Consider the following 17,678-nt stretch of genomic DNA (forward strand, 5'->3'; position numbering starts at 1 on the left):
CTGATGTGGGGAGAGGGGGATCATGATCAGAGGTTGATCGACACGTGCTGATATGCACAAGGACACAGTCCCTAAAACAGGTTAGGTAAACATATTCTTAAATTACCTCTGGCAAGTATTCTCTAACAGCACAGATTCCTTGCAAAGTAGGACAGATCTTTCTTGAAACACCAATCCACTATCTTTGCTCTCACACATCCATAATGCAAATAGACTTGGCTGATAAAAGCAGAGTAAGGTTGTCAACCAGTGACAGAGAGGGGATCTAAAGACAGTGATGATATATCAAAAGAGTGAGGGGAGTTCACAGAAAAGTCTGGTCTTTCAGTGGATTATCAGCCATCAGATATAGATATAGTCTTGTATGACTCATTGCTTCCTACATTTACACTTATCCAGAGTGACTTATAGTTAGTGCATTCATCTTAAACTAGCTAGGTGGGGCAACCACATATCACAGGCAGAGTAAGAACACTTTTCCTTGAGGTGAGGAAGGGAATTATTTGATACTCTTTGAAAAGGTAGGGTTTCAGGTGCTTTTGGAAGATGGGCAGGGACTCAGCTGTCCTAGCTTCAGGGGGAAGCTGGTTCTATCATTGGGGTGCCAGGACAGGGAAGAGCTTGGACTGGGCTGAGCGGGAGCTGCCCTCCCATAGGGCCAAGAGACCAGAGGTGGCAGAATGCAGTACTCGGATTGGGGTGTAGGGTTTGAGCATAGCCTGAATTTAGGGAGGGGCAGTTCCTCTTGCTGCTCCGTAGGCAAGCACCATGGTCTTGTAGTGGATGCGAGCTTCGACTGGAAGCCAGTGGATTGTGCAGAGGAGCAGGAGAACTTGGGAAGGTTGCAAACCAGGCGGGCTGCAGTGTTCCTCTTCTTCTCTCTCCTGACTGACTATGTATTTCATCCCAGGCAGGAACCGGCTGAAATGAATCACTTTCTTATAATGTGGCCTGAATTGATTTCATTTCAAAGCAGTTGATTTTATATTCCCTTTGAACATTACCGAATTGGATAATGTCTTAATTGAAAATATTCAAAGTTATAAGTACCTCAAAATGGCAACCTATAATTTTACTGATGTAAATAGACTATAAAGCGTTCAATTAATCATTACTATATGGGGTGATGGTATGATCTCTTGGTATGAACTTTACAGTATTTAATTATTATAGATTTAACTGAATTTGAAGTGACAACTGCTTCCCATCATAATTTATGCCCGTTCTCATAGCACTTTAGACTCAAATGATTTCACTACCATCTATCGACCTTTTTATGAATTCTTCTACTCTTCATCCTGGAGAAGGAAATGGAAGATGATTGGTGGAATTTACAGTATATATGGACGTCACTTCCGTTTCTCTTTCTCTTTTACCGTGAGGTACAGAACTCCATACGGCGTTGTCTCGTGGTGAGATAACAATTTACTATTTTCTTGAGTTAAAAGTTGCGGAGACAAATACTAAAGCGTTGTTACCTTCAACTATGAAGTTGTGTCTGATTGTTTCCTATATCCGTATAAATACAACCGCTGTAAATAGCGAATTACATGTTAGACAGCTAGGCCAGAAGCCATGGCTACTACTAACTTTAGCACTAGTAGCTAGTTCAGCCATGCGTGCTCGTGAAATCCATTGAGGAAGCTGGATACTAATAACTAAAGGAACCAACATCCATAGAGCCAACCAGACTAGTTTCACATGTATCAATAACGTATCAGTGTAATGCTCTTTTGCAACATTGTATTTATTGATATGAATTGGTCAGCAACATTGCATCACTTTTTTTATTTAACTAGACAAGTCAGTTAACATTCTTATTTACAGTGACGGCCTACCAGGGAACAGTGGGTTAACTGCCTTGTGGCAGAACAACAGATTTTTACCTTGTCAGCTCAGGGATTCGGTCCAGCGACCTATCGGTTAGTTACTGGCCCAACCCTCTAACCACTAGGCTACCTGCCGCCCCTCTTCCCCACATGCTCAAACCGATCATCACTCTGAGATCAGATGTCAGTCATAAGGAACGGCAACAATATTTTGATATAATAATTGTAAATTCTGTTTTTAGAAACGGATTCCAAGTCCCCATGACAAGTGCCTGTATAAGTACACTAAATCATTATAAGCATTGCAGTTTTGATAGTTTGTTCAGCACACAATTAAAGCCTGACACCGTCTGATGTCTGTGTTCAGGTGTCGGAAGTGTGCCAGAGTGATCCGGCCTGGTTTTCGCTAACATCAGTAGGGCTGCTGCCCAATGACTGGAGTTTGATAGTGACCTGAGCCACAATGACCCCTCAGTTCCAACTGCAACCATTCCCTGCTTCCCTACCTTTTATACAACATCTCACCGGTCTCCTCTCTTTTTTTCTCCCCCGCCAGCTTTTCCACATAACTCGTAACTTAGGAAAAGTGGTCACGATGTCCGGAGGTCTGGATGTGCTGCAGATGAAGGAGGAGGATGTGCTCAAGTTCCTGGCAGCCGGGACCCACCTGGGAGGTACCAACATGGACTTCCAGATGGAGCACTACACGTACAAGAGAAAGAGTGATGGTGAGTGGAGGAATATGAGATCCCTGGCTATTTGTCACTTTATGATCTGAAGACTTCCTGACCCTCACATATTTTGACTGTGGAGGATGTGAATGCTTTTGTTCCAGCCCTGCATTATCATACGCAATTCAACTATTTGTGGTCTTGAGTCTTGACATGATACACTGAATCAGATGTGTCAGTGCTGGGCTGGAACAATAGTCTGCACACAAGTTTGTATGATCAAGAGTTGGTTGATACCTCTGAAATACACATTCCCCTTCTAAAAGCACTTGCGTTGTCCGGTCAGTGACTGGGTGAGTTGTCGTTGGAAGGGAATAGTAAAACCATCACTGTGGGTGAGATGGCAGTCTGAAACCGTAACTGACTCATCTCAATCAGTGATGGAACATCTTTCTAATATTCAATGTTTTTCTCTAGCTCAAACATTTATCCAATAGAGAACGATCTCAATGTTGGTGAAACACCAGTCCTCAGTCAGTTTTAATCGGTACAGTCTTTTTCTTCATTGATGGTCCTGAGAAAGGATAGCATGTGTATAGACATTATGGCTGTATGCATGTTGGGTATCAACATGTAACTGGTTGTCCCCTCAGGTGTGTACATCATCAACCTGAAGAAGACATGGGAGAAGCTGCTGCTGGCTGCCCGTGCCATCGTGGCCATTGAGAACCCAGCTGATGTCTGCGTCATCTCCTCCAGGAACACTGGACAGGTGAGACCCCCACTGCTAGCTCACCTGACATAGTCGAGGGCCCAGAGTTTCTCCTGGGTTATGTTCAGGAGGCGCAAAATGGAAGTGAACACTCTAAAGAGGAGAGGTACTATCTATACTTGTCCAAGAAACTTGTTTTCATTTACTGGTGTGTCCTGATGACCATTACCGTGGTCAGGTCAGTTGGCCTGATGTAATTGTGAGTGACTAGCTAAACGGCACACAATTAAAGCCTGGCACTGTGACATCTGTGTTCAGGTGTCGGAAGTGTGCCAGAGTGATCTGGCCGGGTTTTCGCTAACATCAGTAGGGCTGCTGCCCAATGACTGGAGTTTGATAGTGACCTGAGCCACAACCAAACATACCATATTACTGCTAAGTTATATTCTTGATTGAGTTACCTCCTGCTTGTTAGCCAATCCAGTAACTCCACTCCCCGTTCTCCTCCAACCAGAGGGCTGTCCTGAAGTTTGCGTCCGCCACCGGCGCCACCACCTTCCACGGTCGTTTTACCCCCGGAACCTTCACCAATCAGATCCAGGCTGCTTTCCGTGAGCCCCGCCTCCTGATCGTGACAGATCCCCGTGCCGACCACCAGCCCCTGACTGAGGCCTCCTACGTCAACATCCCCACCATCGCCATGTGTAACACTGACTCTCCCCTCAGATATGTGGACATCGCCATCCCCTGCAACAACAAGGTACAGACAGGCCATAGACTACAGATATATGTTCTAGTGGTTTCACGTTTTTTATATGAATGTGTATATGTATATATAATGTGTGTGTGTGTGTGAATAAGAGAGAGAATGACTTGAACAGCATATCATATCAGTTTTGTCCCCAATAGTGTTTCCTCAAAGTGAAAGGGTAGATGGGAACTTCCGCGGATATCTTGGTCAACAGATGGAAATATGCAGCACACAATTAAAGCCTGACACGGTCTGATGTCTGTGTTCAGGTGTCGGAAGTGTGCCAGAGTGATCTGGCCGGGTTTTCGCTAACATCAGTAGGGCTGCTGCCCCATGACTGGAGTTTGATAGTGACCTGAGCCACAACCATGAACCCTACTGGGACTCTTCCTTCCTAGGGAGTTTCCTTCGCACTTCCTCGTCAGTAGTCGAAGACACCCTCCCATGTAGTCATGTTTTTACTGGGTATCAGTTAATCCACTAACCAATTCTACTAGTTTAGACTGAGCAATTCTGTTGATGGCCTTCGTGTCTCTGTATAACTGACTTGACTGGCTGTTGCCAGTGCATATAATCATCAGTGCATTAGTATACAAATCTAGGTATAACTGACTGTTGTCTCTTGTGTTCCAGGGCCACCACTCTGTTGGTCTGATGTGGTGGATGCTGTCTAGGGAGGTGCTGCGGATGAGGGGCACCATCTCCAGGGAACACCCCTGGGAGGTCATGCCTGATCTCTACTTTTACAGAGACCCAGAGGAGGTAACTGACATACTGGGACACAATGGTTCACACACTGTTTATACCAGGGGTTTTCAACTGGTCGTGGAGAGCTGAGTGTTTGAGGTTTTTGATCTAGTCCTGCACTAATTGTTTGATACAACTTAACTAATCATGGTCCTCTGTCTTGACCACGATTAATTTAATCATATGTGTTGGTGCTGGACTGGAACAAAAACCTGCTCACCGTGTAGCTATTCAGGAGTTCGGAGACCTCGAATGCACATTCCCCTTCTAAAAGCACTTGCTTAGTCCGGTCAGTGACTGGGTGAGTTGTCGTTGGAAGGGAATAGTAAAACCATCACTGTGGGTGAGATGGCAGTCTGAAACCGTAACTGACTCATCTCAATCAGTGATGGGATAACTTGAAGCAAAATATGCTTCTGATGTGATGTTGTATGCTTGCGCTAATAATTCATATACCTGTGGTGCCTGCATACCTGAGCTTTCGCGCAAATTGTAACGTCACAACCCTAATTTGTAACCTCTTCGTCCCGTTCCAGATTGAGAAGGAGGAGCAGGCCGCGGCCGAGAAGGCTGTTGGCAAGGAGGAGTTCCAGGGCGAGTGGACCGCCCCCACGGCCGACTTCGCCCAGCCCGAGGTGGCCGACTGGTCCGAGGGAGTGGCAGTGCCCTCTGTGCCCATCCAGCAGTTCCCTGCTGGCATTGAGGGTAAGAGCTTCACCGAGGGTAAGCGATGAATACACAGGAGTGGAGGCCACAAATGCAAAGGTGGATGGAGTAGCACATTTTGACAATCACAAAACAAAATGTCTACCGGAATACATTTGACTCAAACTTTGTTTAATTCTCCTTTTCAGCCGCTGCTCCTTCCAAGGCCCCAGCTGCAGCTGAAGGCTTTGCTGGTGAGTTCTACTGAAAGTAAATTAGTATCGCCCCTTTTTTGCCCATCTAGGACCTAAAATGTCCTATATGACCAACACAGAGGGGTAGAGTAGTTCTCTCATAAACCTGTAGTGAAGCATCAAATCCTCACTGCGGATCCTGTCGGGAGAAACACAATTTCTCTTGACTGTTGAAATGTCTACGATAAATAGTTTGATTGTATTCTCACACACGCATGATTGTATTCCTACAGAGGATTGGAGTGCCCAGCCTGCCACAGAGGATTGGTCCGCTGCCCCCACTGCCCAGGCTACCGAGTGGGGTGGTGCCTCCGCTGATTGGTCCTAAGTGGTGTCGATCACTCGAGTCAAAAGCTGTGCTGTAAACAGTGACGTCAATAAACTTGGCTTATTGTTTTTAAACTTGTCTATTTTTCTTGGGGTGAGGTCGGTTTACAAATACATGGGTTTATTATATTGTTTTTTTTGCATTGACAGAATTTCATCTGTCATCTACTCTTACGGTTTCTTCAGTTTGACCTTCACCACTCAAACATGGAGTCACAATGTATACACACAAATCAGAAATCCATACAAATGTTATATAGACTGTTCAGTTTAAAATTGATATTTAAAGATAGAATCACTAGTTGTTGCATTGAATGATGAATACACATTTAGTTGATTTGAAGAATATAATTTATAAATGGCTTAGTTGAAACTATTACAATGCTTAGTTTCAATTAATGATTCTAGCTATAAAGGTGACAGTTGACTCCTGTGTTGTGAATTTGTGCAGAACAGGTTGTTTGTAGAAAGTTCTTGGCAGATTTGAACTTATTTGGCATCGTGTCCATAAAAATAAATTGGTGGCTAGATTATGGATCAGGCATTCTATATAGCAGGCCTGGGCCTGATTGGGGTCACTTTCGCCCCAGAAAACACAACTGGGTAAAAAAAAAAAAAAATTAAGTTAAATCAGGTGTGTTTGCTTGGGTATTGGTGTGACACCAAATTGACTACATCTAAATGACATGAACAGCATTTATGTGCACTTGTCAGGCAAGCAAGACTGACTCCACGTTTTTATGCCCACCAAATGAACGTGAAAGCAGTTTCTGGGTGAAAATATTATCACCTCCACGTCGAACCCACAATCCCTGGCTTAGGAGGCCAGTGCCTTATCCATTAGGCCACTGGGGCTGTCCTATAGCCATAACAAAACCATTGTATTTCAATGCTGTGTGCGGCACTTTATATTTTATGGGGGTGTTATCACACATGCACGACAACGGGGCTAAATCCAGAGTTCAATTTGCATTTCGACATGTGATCCTGAATTGAAGAAGAGGATGAACGACGTTGCTAGGCAACACAAGCGTAATCCCCACACGGCAATGAAATCACAGATGTTTCATTAGCTAGTGGCTAACGTTAGCTAGGTTGATGCTCTTCGTTCACCTTATGCTATTCTTTGATTACAATTTTAGACAGCGAAGAGGTGTCTTTTGTTTTCGTATCTGTTGGTTCATTGTTAGCTAGATAGCCAGCCAGACAGCTAAGCTAATTCTAGCTAGAACATTTATAATAGTAATAACGTTAGCTAACGTGTAGCTAATTTACGTTAGTGTTGTTATCTAGCTATAATCAATTTCTCCATACTGAACAGTGACATTATGCAAGAGTAACTGCTGTGCCGTCATGGTAAGTCTTACAAGTTAGCATACTAGTTGCGTAACTTGTTGGTTAGCTACAAGTCTTGCTATGTAGTTAACGTTAGCTAGTTAGCTTTCTAGATTAATAATTGTCGCTTGCAAACTACCAAACCAAAGTCTATTTCACCGATCTGTGATATGTGAAGAGGTTCATTTTAAAGTAATTGCAGTTAGCTAGTTTAACAGAGGATAACTGCGATAGTTACACGACATCCATTAAAACATGACTGTCTATCTTACCAAATCTGCAAATATTGTTTGAATCCCGCTTTAGTAAACAAATTGTCTGCTGTCATGTCCACAATAAGGATTCCTTATCACATCCTTGTCACATCCATCCAGATTCTGTCTCGGGTGAAGCCAGCAGTAGGTGGAGATTCTGCAGCTAGCGTCAGTGAGAAGAAGAAGAAAAACAAAGCCAAGAAGAGCCCTCGCCTGGAGGAATACCTCAACCAGAGAGACTACCTTGGGGCACAAACTCTGTTAGAGGTAGCCAGATAGGAAATCATGTAGCTAGCTGTCATGTGCAATCAGCAAATGAATGATGAGCAACTCTGTACTAAATGTGACAGAAGATATGTGATCTGTGAAAGTCCTGTGTCCTCTCAACATTCTCCTTCCTCATTCTTGATATGGCACTGTCTATAAGGTCTTTCTGTTTCCTTATTACAGTTGCATAGGTGTGTGCGTGTGACAGCGAGAGCACTGAGTCCTACTGTTGATGTGTTGGTTTGTCTTCCAGTTTCAGCGAGATGTTGGAGAAAAAGAGGAGCATGCAGACCTTTGGATTGGCTACTGTGCCTTTCACTTGGGTGATTACAAGAGAGCAATGGAGGTAGGTGTGTGTTCAGTCAATTTCATTCTTGTCTGAAGACAAGCCATTTTTACAATGCTCTATATGACTACTGTTCAAAAGTTTGGGTTCACTTAAAAATGTCCTTGTTTCTGAAAGAAAAGCATTTTTTTGTCCATTGAAATAACATCAAATTGATCAGAAATACAGTGTAGACATTGTTAATGTTGTAAATGACTATTGTAGCTGGAAATGGCTGATTTTTAATGGAATATCTACATAGGCGTACAGAGACACATTATCAGCAACCATCACTCCTGTGTTCCAATGGCACATTGTGTTAGCTAATCCAAGTTTAAGATTTTGAAAGGCTAGTTGATCATTAGAAAACCCTTTTGCAATTATGTTAGTACAGCTGAACTTTTGTTCTGATTTAAAGAAGCAATAAAACTGGCCTTAGACTAGTTAAGTATCTGGAGCATGAGCATTTGTGGGTTTGATTACAGGCTCAAAATGGCTAGAAACAAATAACTTTCTTCTGAAACTCGTCAGTCTATTCTTGTTCTGAGAAATGAAGGCTATTCCATGCGAGAAATTGCCAAGAAACTGGAGATCTCGTACAGCGCTGTGTACTACTCCCTTCACAGAACAGCGCAAACTGGCTCTAACCAGAATAGAAAGAGGAGTGGGATGGCCCCGGTGCACAACTGAGCAAGAGGACAAGTACATTAGTGTCTAGTTTGAGAAACAGACGACTCACAAGTCCTCAACAAGCAGCTTCATTAAATAGCACCCGCAAAACACCAGTCTCAACTTCAATGAAGAGGAAACTCCGGGATGCTGTCCTTCTAGGCAGAGTTGCAAAGAAAAAGCCATATCTCAGACTGGCCAATAAAAAGAAAAATGGGCAAAAGAACACACACTGGACAGAGGAACTCTGCCTAGAAGGCCAGCATCCCGGAGTCACCTGTTCACTGTTGACATTGAGACTGGTGTTTTGCGGGTGCTATTTAATGAAGCTGCCAGTTGAGGACTTGTGAGTCGTCTATTTCTCAAACTAGACACTCTAATGTACTTGTCCTCTTGCTCAGTTGTGCACCGGGGCCATCCCACTCTTCTTTCTATTCTGGTTAGAGCCAGTTTGCGCTGTTCTGTGAAGGGAGTAGTACACAGCGTTGTACGATATCTCCAGTTTCTTGGCAATTTCTCGCATGGAATAGCCTTCATTTCTCAGAACAAGAAAAGACTGACGAGTTTCAAAATAAAGTACTTTGTTTCTGGCCATTTTGAGCCTGTAATCGAACCCACAAATGCTGACGCTCCAGACACTCAACTAGTCTAAAGAAGGCCAGTTTTATTGCTTCTTTAATCAGAACAACAGTTTTCAGCTGTGCTAACATAATTGCAAAAGGGTTTTCTAATGATCAATTAGCCTTTTTAAAATGATAACTTTGATTAGCTAACACAATGTGCCATTTGAACACATGAGTGATGGTTGCTGATAATGGGTCTCTGTACGCATATGTAGATATTCCATTCAAAATCAGCTGTTTCCAGCTACAATAGTCATTTACAACATTAACCATGTCTACACCCTATTTCTGATCAATTTTATGTTATTTTAATTGACAAAAAAATGTGCTTTTCTTTCAAAAACATGTACATTTCTAAGTGACCCCAAACTTTTGAATGGTAGTGTATGTCTATTTATTTCAATGACAGGAGTACAGGGCCTTGACACTCAGGTTAGAAGAACCAGGGGAGGTGTGGGTGTATCTGGCCTGCACTCAGTTTTTCCTGGGGCTCTACAGAGAGGCAGAGGAGGCTGCAAACAAGGGTGAGTATTAAGCAAACATGTTTTGTAGTTTTTCATCCTACGGTTTCTGTTTCTTGCCCTAGTCGATATGGTATTCCCTCTTTTTTTTCCTGTAGCTCCAAAGTGTGCACTTCAGAATCGCCTGCTCTTCCACTTGGCTCATAAGGTCAGAATTGTTACCTTTCTGTATTCTTTAATATGTTAATGTGTATTTCTCATCATTCTTTTTTGTTTGCTTCTGTACAGTTGCTTGTGCTGAGCGATTTTAGAGCTTTTGAGGTCGGTTCAGAAACTGCGCATTGAGCACAACATGGAATTCAAATAATTGAACTGCCATCGGTCAATTAGTTGTTTAAAGACTGAAAAATAGCCGACATTTTGATGAATCGCTCAGCTCTAACGGTTGCATAAAATCATGTTTTACACAATTCCCAAGTGTCAATACTTCTACTGAACAAAAATATAAATGCACCATGAAACAATTTCAAATATTTTACTGAGTTACAGTTCATATAAGGAAATCAGCCATTTGAAATAAATACATTTGACCCTAACATGACTGGGAATACAGATATGCATCTGTTGGTTACAGATGCATTAAAAAAGGTAGGGGTGTGGATAAGAAAACCAGTCAGTATCTGGCGTGACCACCATTTGCCTCATGCAGCGTGACACATCTCCTTCGCATAGAGTTGATCAGGCTGTTGATTGTGTCCTGTGGAATGTTGTCCCACTCCTCTTCAATGGCTGTGCGAAGTTGTTGGATATGGGTGCGAACTGGAGCATGTTGTCGTACATGTCGATACAGAGCATCACAAACATGCTCATAGGTGACATATTTATATATTGCATTTTTTAAATTTAACCTTTATTTAACCAGGTAGGCTAGTTGAGAACAAGTTCTCATTTACAACTGCGACCTGGCCAAGACAAAGCACAGCAGTTTGACACATACAACAACACAGAGTTACACATGGAATAAACAAAAATACAGTAGAATAAAGAAGTCTATATACAGTGAGTGCAAATGAGGTAAGATCAGGGAGGTAAGGCAATAAATAGGCCATGGTGGCAAAGTAATTACAATATAGCAATTCAACACTGGCATGGTAGATGTGCAGAAGATGAATGTGCAAGTAGAGGTACTGGGGTGCAAAGGAGCAAGATGAATGAATGAATAAATAAATACAGTATGGGGATGAGGTAGTTGGATGGGCTGTTTACAGATGGGCTATGTGCAGTGATCTGTGAGCTGCCCTGACAGCTGGTGCTTAAAGCTAGTGAGGGAGATATGGGTCTCCAGCTTCATTGATTTTTGCAGTTCGTTCCAGTCATTGGCAGCAGAGAACTGGAAGGAAAGGCAGCCAAAGGAAGAATTGGCTTTGGGAGTGACCAGTGAGATATACTTGCTGGAGCGCATGCTACAGGTGGGTGCTGCTATGGTGACCAGTGAGCTGAGATAAGGCGGGGCTTTACCTAGCAGAGACTTGTAGATGGCCTGGAGCCGGTGGGTTTGGTGACGAGTATGAAGTGAGGGCCAGCCAACAAGAGGTTGGCAGGTCACAGTGGTGGGTGGTATATGGGGCTTTGGTGACAAAACGGATGGCACTGTGATAGACTGCATCCAATTTGTTTAGTAGTGTTGGAGGCTATTTTATACATTACATCGCTGAAGTCGAGGATCGGTAGGATAGTCAGTTTTACGATGGTATGTTTGGCAGCATGAGTGAAGGATGCTTTGTTGCGAAATAGGAAGCCAATTCTAGATTTAATTTTGGATTGGAGATGCTTAATGTGAATCTGGAAGGAGAGTTTACAGTCTAGCCAGACACCTAGAATATGTGGACAACTACAAATACCTAAGTCAGAACTGTCCAGAGTCGTGATGCTGGACGGGCAGGCAGGTGTGGGCTGCGATCGGTTGAAGAGCATGCATTTAGTTTTACTTGCATTTAAGAGCAGTTAGAGGCCACGGAAGGGGAGTTGTACAGCATTGAAGCTCGACTGGAGGTTAACAGTGTCCAAAGAAGGGCTGGAAGTATACAGAATGGAGTCGTCTGCGTAGAGGTGGATCAGAGAATCACCAGCAGCAAGAGCGACATCATTGATGTATACAGAATTTAACCCTGTGGCACCCCCATAGAGACTGCCAGAGGTCCGGACAACTGCCCCTCCGATTTGACACACTGAACTCTATCAGAGAAGTAGTTGGTGAACCAGGCGAGGCAATCATTTGAGAAACCAAGGCTGTTGAGTCTGCTGATAAGAATGTGGTGATTGACAGAGTTGAAAGCCTTGGCCAGGTCGATGAATACGGCTGCACAGTAATGTCTCTTATCGATGGAGGTTATGATATTGTTTAGGACCTTGAGCATGGCTGAGGTGCACCCATGACCAGCTCTGAAACCAGATTGCATAGCGAAGAAGGTACGGTGGGATTCGAAATGGTCGGTAATCTGTTTTGTTAACTTGGCTTTCGAAGACCTTAAAGGCAGGATAGGATAGATATAGGTCTATAGCAGTTGGGGTCTAGAGTGTCTCCCCCTTTTGAAGAGGAGGATGACCGCGGCAGATTTCCAATCTTTGGGAATCTCAGAGGTTGAACAGGCCTAGTAATAGGGGTTGCAACAATTTTGGCAGATCATTTTAAGAAGAGGGGGTCCAGATTGTCTAGCCGGGCTGATTTGTAGGGGTCCAGATTTTGCAGCTCTTTCAGAACATCCACTATCTGGATTTGGGTGAAAAATAAATGGGGAGGCTTGGGCGAGTTGCTGTGGGAAGTGCAGGGCTGTTGACCAGGGTAGGGGTAGCCAGGTGGAAAGCATGGCCAGCCGTCGAAAAATGCTTATTGAAATTCTCAATTATAGTGGATTTATCGGTGGTGACAGTGTTTCCAAGCCTTTACAGTGTCCCAGAACTTTTTTGAGTTTGTGCTACAGGATGCAAATTTCTGCTTGAAAAAGCTAGCCTTAGCTTTCCTAACTTCCTGTGTATATTGGTTCTTAACTTCCCTGAAAAGTTGCATATCACAGGGGCTATTCGATGCTAATGCAGAACGCCACAGGATGTTTTTGTGCTGGTCAAGGGCAGTCAGGTCTGGAGAGAACCAAGGGCTGGTGAGTATGCAGGTCATGGAATAACTGGGACATTTTCAGCTTCAGGAATTGTGTACAGATCCTTGCGACATAGGTCAATGCATTATCATGATAAAACATGAGGTGATGGCGGCAGATGAATGGCACAACAAGGGGCCTCAGGATCTCGTCACATTATCTCTGTGTATTAAAATTGCCGTTTATAAAATGCAATTGTGTTCATTGTCCATAGCTTATGCCTGCCCATACCCTAACTCCACTGCCACCATGGAGCACTCTGTTCACAACGTTGACATCAGCAAACCACTCACCCACACAACGTTTGTGAGGCCGGTTGGACATGCGGTCAAATTCTCTAAAATTATATTTGGAGGCGGCTTATGGTAGAGAAATTAACATTCAATTATCTGGCAAAAGTTCGCCAATTACTCACTCCCTCAAACACTTTAGACATCTGTGGCATTGTGTTGTGTAACACAACTGCACATTTCAGAGTGTGCTTTTATTGTCCCCAGCACAAGGTGCACCTGTGTAATGATCATGCTTTTTAATCAGCTTCTTGATATGCCACATCTGTCAGGTGGATGGATTGTGTTGGCAAAGGACAAATGCTCACTTACAGGGATGTAAACAAAATTTGAGTAAAATAAGCTTTTTGTGCATATGGAACATTTCTGGGATTTTGTATTTCAGCTCATGAAACATGCGACCAACACTTTACATGTTTATATTTTTGTTCAGTGTACTTTTTCTCTTTTTGTAATGCAACTGTATGCCACTGTAGGTGGCAAACCAACCAAACCAGCCATGCCTTTCCTATCTGTTCCCAGTTCAACGATGAGAAGAAGCTGATGGGTTTCCACCAGAACCTGGAGGATGTGACTGAGGACCAGCTGAGCCTGGCCTCCATCCACTACATGAGGTCACACTACCAGGAGGCCATCGACATCTACAAACGCATCCTGCTACAGAATAGGTACTTATACTGAACCTTTCTCCCATGTCCCTTCATCAAAATCACTGATAGGCAAGAGCATAGTCCCACAAATCCCTCATATGCCAGATTACTGTGGTCCCACTAGTACCAATGGGTATTGTGTATTGTCTGAATGAGCCGGTGTCAATTTTACTGTAAACTCTTATAACTATATACAGTAAACACACTATAAGCCATGTATTTAGGATGAAGTATTAGAAAATTGGAAGGACACATTTCATTGTGTTGAGACAGAGACAAGAAGATGGAGAGAGACGGGTATAGTTATTTTGCAGTGGAGAAAGATGGTGTATTATATTGGACGGTGCAGTCAAAAAGCAATAGAGAAAGATGCACAAGGACTTCTATTCAAGAATGCAATTTGAGCTGTGGGACTAGCTATTGCATGTTTTACAGATTTTTCTTTTAACCCCAGAGATTTCCTGGCTCTTAACGTGTACGTAGCGCTGTGCTACTACAAGTTGGACTACTATGATGTTTCCCAAGAGGTGTTGGCTGTGTATCTGCAGAGCATTCCTGAATCCACCATCGCTCTCAACCTCAAGGCCTGCAACCACTTCAGGCTATACAACGGCAAGGCCGCCGAGGTAAAGCAACTCCGTATGCGTCAACGGTCAAAACAGACTGCCATGCATCTACACGCGTGTTTGCCTGACATCCACAGTCGATGTTTATGCCTACACTTGTCATGTACAGCAATAAATAATGTGGTTCAATTTGTTCTTTTCTCTCTCAGGCTGAGTTAAAGAACCTCATAGACATCTCCTCCTGCTCCTTTGAGTTTGCTAAGGAGCTTATCCGGCATAACCTGGTAAGCCGTTCCACCACCCATGTTGTGTGATTGTGTTTGCATGACAGTGACCCCATGCTCTATAACCTTTGACCTCCAATCACCCCAGGTGGTGTTTCGTGGTGGGGAGGGTGCGTTGCAGGTGCTACCCCCATTGATTGATGTCATCTCTGAGGCTCGATTGAACCTGGTCATCTACTACCTCAGACAAGGTGGGTCTTAGCCATTGGTGGTTGTCTTTGAATCCTAATCCTTACATTGAAAAGTTCAATAGCTATTTTGTCATCAGTAATGTGCATCTTTATGTTTCAGATGATGTTCAAGAGGCTTACACCCTCATAAAAGACTTGGAGCCAACCACACCACAGGTGGTAATAGTTTCACATTATCAGGTGTCATAAGAGGAAGTCTCGCTGTTTAAAGACTAAAGCCTTAATAGCGTACATGCAGTGTCTTAACACAATCTATTTATTTAAGGAGTACATTTTGAAAGGAGTAGTGAATGCTGCTTTGGGTCAAGAAATTGGATCGGTGAGTAAGTGTTTGACAAACTACCCGAAAACCCCCTAGGACCACACAGTAGAAATGTCTGAGTAGATTAGGAATGTCTTTTAAACCTGGTTTAGTAAGATCATCATTGATATGAAATCTGACTGACGAGCAGTCTCTGTTCCCTCCTCGTCCCTGCCGGTATCTCTGCTGCAGAGGGATCACCTGAAGATCGCTCAACAGTTCTTCCAGCTGGTCGGAGGCTCAGCCAGCGAATGCGGTAATGTGAATGAATGAATCTAAAGCGATTCAACCAAGAAGCTAGGAGTTAGCGTGTGTGTGTATGTCTGCGTGTGAGTGAGCATGTGCGTCTTTGTCTCACTGTCTGTATCTCGCTCTCCTCAGACACGATACCTGGAAGACAGTGTATGGCTTCCTGTTTCTTCCTTCTGAGGCAGTTTGAAGACGTTCTCATCTACCTCAACTCAGTCAAGGTTTGCATGGCCCAAAGCATGTAGCACTAGGACAGTACACCACGTAGGCTTGTTTCCACACACATACAATCATTTTTCTTTTCCTTTGCATTTGAGTGCTTGACATATTTATGGATTGGTGTGGAAATAACATTTATACTTGGGGAAAGGAGGTGAGCATTATTTCTGTTTGTTTATTTTTGGTTTGTCATTAACAGAGTTACTTCTATACCGAGGATATGTTCAATTTCAACTATGCCCAGGCCAAAGCTGCCTTGGGCAACTACAAAGAAGCAGAGGAGGTACATCCTGTCAACATAGAAAAATGCTTTTCTGCTTGCATGAGTAGTGTATTTAATCAGTTCAAAATTCATGTTGTAACATTCTTTTATATTGGACTCAGATATTTCTGCTGATCCAGGGTGAGAAGATGAAGACTGACTATGTATACCTGAGCTGGCTGACTCGCTGCTGTATGTTTCCAGTCTGAAATACATTATCCATTTGTCGTCAATACAATTTCAATACCTTTTACGTCAATACGATATCCACATGCATGATCTAAGAAACAAAATATATGACGAATTAATTTGAATAAATATATTTTCTAAATAGTGTTGTCTCTCCTCTCGCTCAGACATCATGAACCAGAAAGGCCGGCTAGCCTGGGAGCTGTATCTGAAGATGGGGGCTTCGCCAGACTCCTTCAGCCTCCTACAACTCATTGCCAACGACTGCTATAAGGTGAGGCTCACTACTATTCTCTCTACTAACTTAGTTTCCAGGCTAACCACAAGTCAGCAATGGCTTAATCTCCCGCACCAGACTTCCTCCACAATAGACTGGGGACGAGATTAGCAAAGGCCAAGCTTTCTCACTATTCATTGCAATTAAATGTTGCTCTGTCTGTCTGTGCTTTCAGATGGGTCAGTTCTACTGGGCAGCCAAAGCATTCGATACTCTGGAGAAACTGGATCCCGACTCCAACTACTGGGAGGGCAAGAGAGGGGCCTGTGTCGGAATCTTCCAGCTCATTCTGGCAGGCAGAGAGCCAAAGTAAGTATTGGCTAAGTTTCTTAGTCTTAAGTCCAATTTTGATACCAACACTTGTCTGTGTTAAAGATTTGTCCCCTACACAGTCCCCAACACATCAAATATGAAAATCATGTCCTCCACAGAGATGTTTTGGCACATCATTTTTGTACCTTGAGTAATTTACATTGCACGGTAAAGTGTGACTTTTGTGATTCAGGCACTTTAATTTTTTTACTTTATCAACAACCATTATGGTAATGTTATGAAAAAATTGCCATTGTACAATATGACCTGTTCCTAACTTCTCATCACTAAGAACCATTGTCTGTGGTTCCACAGGGAAACCTTGAAGGAGGTGCTGCCCCTGTTGAGGAGCACACAGAACCCCCAGGTGGAGTACATTATCAGAGCTCTGAGGAAATGGGCCAAAGACAACAGGGTTCCTCTGACATAGCAATGTCATAATGTGCTTAACTCACATAATACACTTATTACATTATATATGTGGTTTACATGTGCATTTTTTTTATCAGACACTTTACTAGTGAAAATCTATAAAATAACATGTTCTCATGAGTCATGCACAATGTGTATTGATGTGCTTTATTGTACATGTGTCACAGTATTTATATCATGTAATACATGTTTTATTTGCAATGTATATAATTCTGTACAATCTCGCCAATCAATTGTATTCAAATGTTTATTTTGTATTACTCAAATGATGCTGATACAAGTATTAAACAGTATTCTCTTTATAAAGAGTTGTTGACCATTTTCTCTCTATTGTTTGTTCTATATACATTCACTATTTCTGTCATGATGTTGTTTTTTTATTGTGGGCAAACTGACACAAATAGGAATACATTTGAATGAAATGGTACATG

General features: G+C 43.0%; 2 protein-coding genes and 2 non-coding genes across 5 annotated transcripts; all 4 read left to right on the forward strand.

Moving 5' to 3' along the window:
* Positions 1 to 1,367: 1,367 nt before the first annotated feature.
* On the forward strand, positions 1,368 to 6,011 carry LOC110485798 (small ribosomal subunit protein uS2). 2 transcript variants are annotated; one of them, XM_021556973.3, is made up of 8 exons: positions 1,368 to 1,412; positions 2,386 to 2,557; positions 3,154 to 3,272; positions 3,727 to 3,972; positions 4,597 to 4,725; positions 5,247 to 5,433; positions 5,565 to 5,609; positions 5,843 to 6,011. In XM_021556973.3, the coding sequence occupies exons 2-8, from the start codon at positions 2,425 to 2,427 to the stop codon at positions 5,935 to 5,937; spliced, it is 954 nt and encodes a 317-aa protein (XP_021412648.1). In that variant the 5' UTR covers positions 1,368 to 1,412; positions 2,386 to 2,424; the 3' UTR covers positions 5,938 to 6,011. The 2 variants fall into 2 exon arrangements, with proteins under 2 accessions (XP_021412648.1, XP_021412649.1); XM_021556974.3 differs by having other exon boundaries at positions 5,247 to 5,415.
* LOC118938572 (small nucleolar RNA SNORA62/SNORA6 family) lies at positions 3,488 to 3,629 on the forward strand. Its single transcript, XR_005035780.1, has one exon. It is a non-coding gene; the product is annotated as a small nucleolar RNA SNORA62/SNORA6 family (small nucleolar RNA).
* LOC118938622 (small nucleolar RNA SNORA26) lies at positions 5,648 to 5,766 on the forward strand. The gene has a single exon (XR_005035829.1). It is a non-coding gene; the product is annotated as a small nucleolar RNA SNORA26 (small nucleolar RNA).
* Positions 6,012 to 6,743: 732 nt separating the features above from the next.
* Positions 6,744 to 17,553, forward strand: LOC110485797 (intraflagellar transport protein 56). Its single transcript, XM_021556969.3, has 18 exons — positions 6,744 to 7,292; positions 7,646 to 7,792; positions 8,046 to 8,138; positions 9,819 to 9,933; positions 10,029 to 10,078; positions 13,838 to 13,983; positions 14,420 to 14,591; positions 14,741 to 14,815; positions 14,904 to 15,006; positions 15,107 to 15,162; positions 15,272 to 15,325; positions 15,500 to 15,563; positions 15,689 to 15,777; positions 15,975 to 16,058; positions 16,160 to 16,229; positions 16,394 to 16,500; positions 16,679 to 16,812; positions 17,131 to 17,553. Exons 1-18 carry the CDS (start codon positions 7,290 to 7,292, stop codon positions 17,243 to 17,245), a joined length of 1,677 nt encoding a protein of 558 aa, XP_021412644.1. The 5' UTR covers positions 6,744 to 7,289; the 3' UTR covers positions 17,246 to 17,553.
* Positions 17,554 to 17,678: the final 125 nt, after the last annotated feature.

Source organism: Oncorhynchus mykiss, chromosome 13 (assembly GCF_057628025.1).
Source record: "Oncorhynchus mykiss isolate SJ-2025 chromosome 13, ASM5762802v1, whole genome shotgun sequence".
Lineage (NCBI taxonomy): Eukaryota > Metazoa > Chordata > Actinopteri > Salmoniformes > Salmonidae > Oncorhynchus > Oncorhynchus mykiss.

What these genes read in the sequence shown, in the direction of transcription:
- LOC110485797 (XM_021556969.3), top strand. An exon ending in TCTACCTCAACTCAGTCAAG is followed by an intron (nt 15,778 to 15,974) that starts GTTTGCATGGCC and finishes TGTCATTAACAG; the next exon opens with AGTTACTTCTATACCGAGGA. An exon ending in ACTACAAAGAAGCAGAGGAG is followed by an intron (nt 16,059 to 16,159) that starts GTACATCCTGTC and finishes TATTGGACTCAG; the next exon opens with ATATTTCTGCTGATCCAGGG.
- LOC110485798 (XM_021556973.3), top strand. Translation starts at nt 2,425, where the DNA reads ATGTCCGGAGGTCTGGATGTGCTGCAGATGAAGGAGGAGGATGTGCTC. An exon ending in CCTCCAGGAACACTGGACAG is followed by an intron (nt 3,273 to 3,726) that starts GTGAGACCCCCA and finishes TCCTCCAACCAG; the next exon opens with AGGGCTGTCCTGAAGTTTGC. An exon ending in CCATCCCCTGCAACAACAAG is followed by an intron (nt 3,973 to 4,596) that starts GTACAGACAGGC and finishes CTTGTGTTCCAG; the next exon opens with GGCCACCACTCTGTTGGTCT.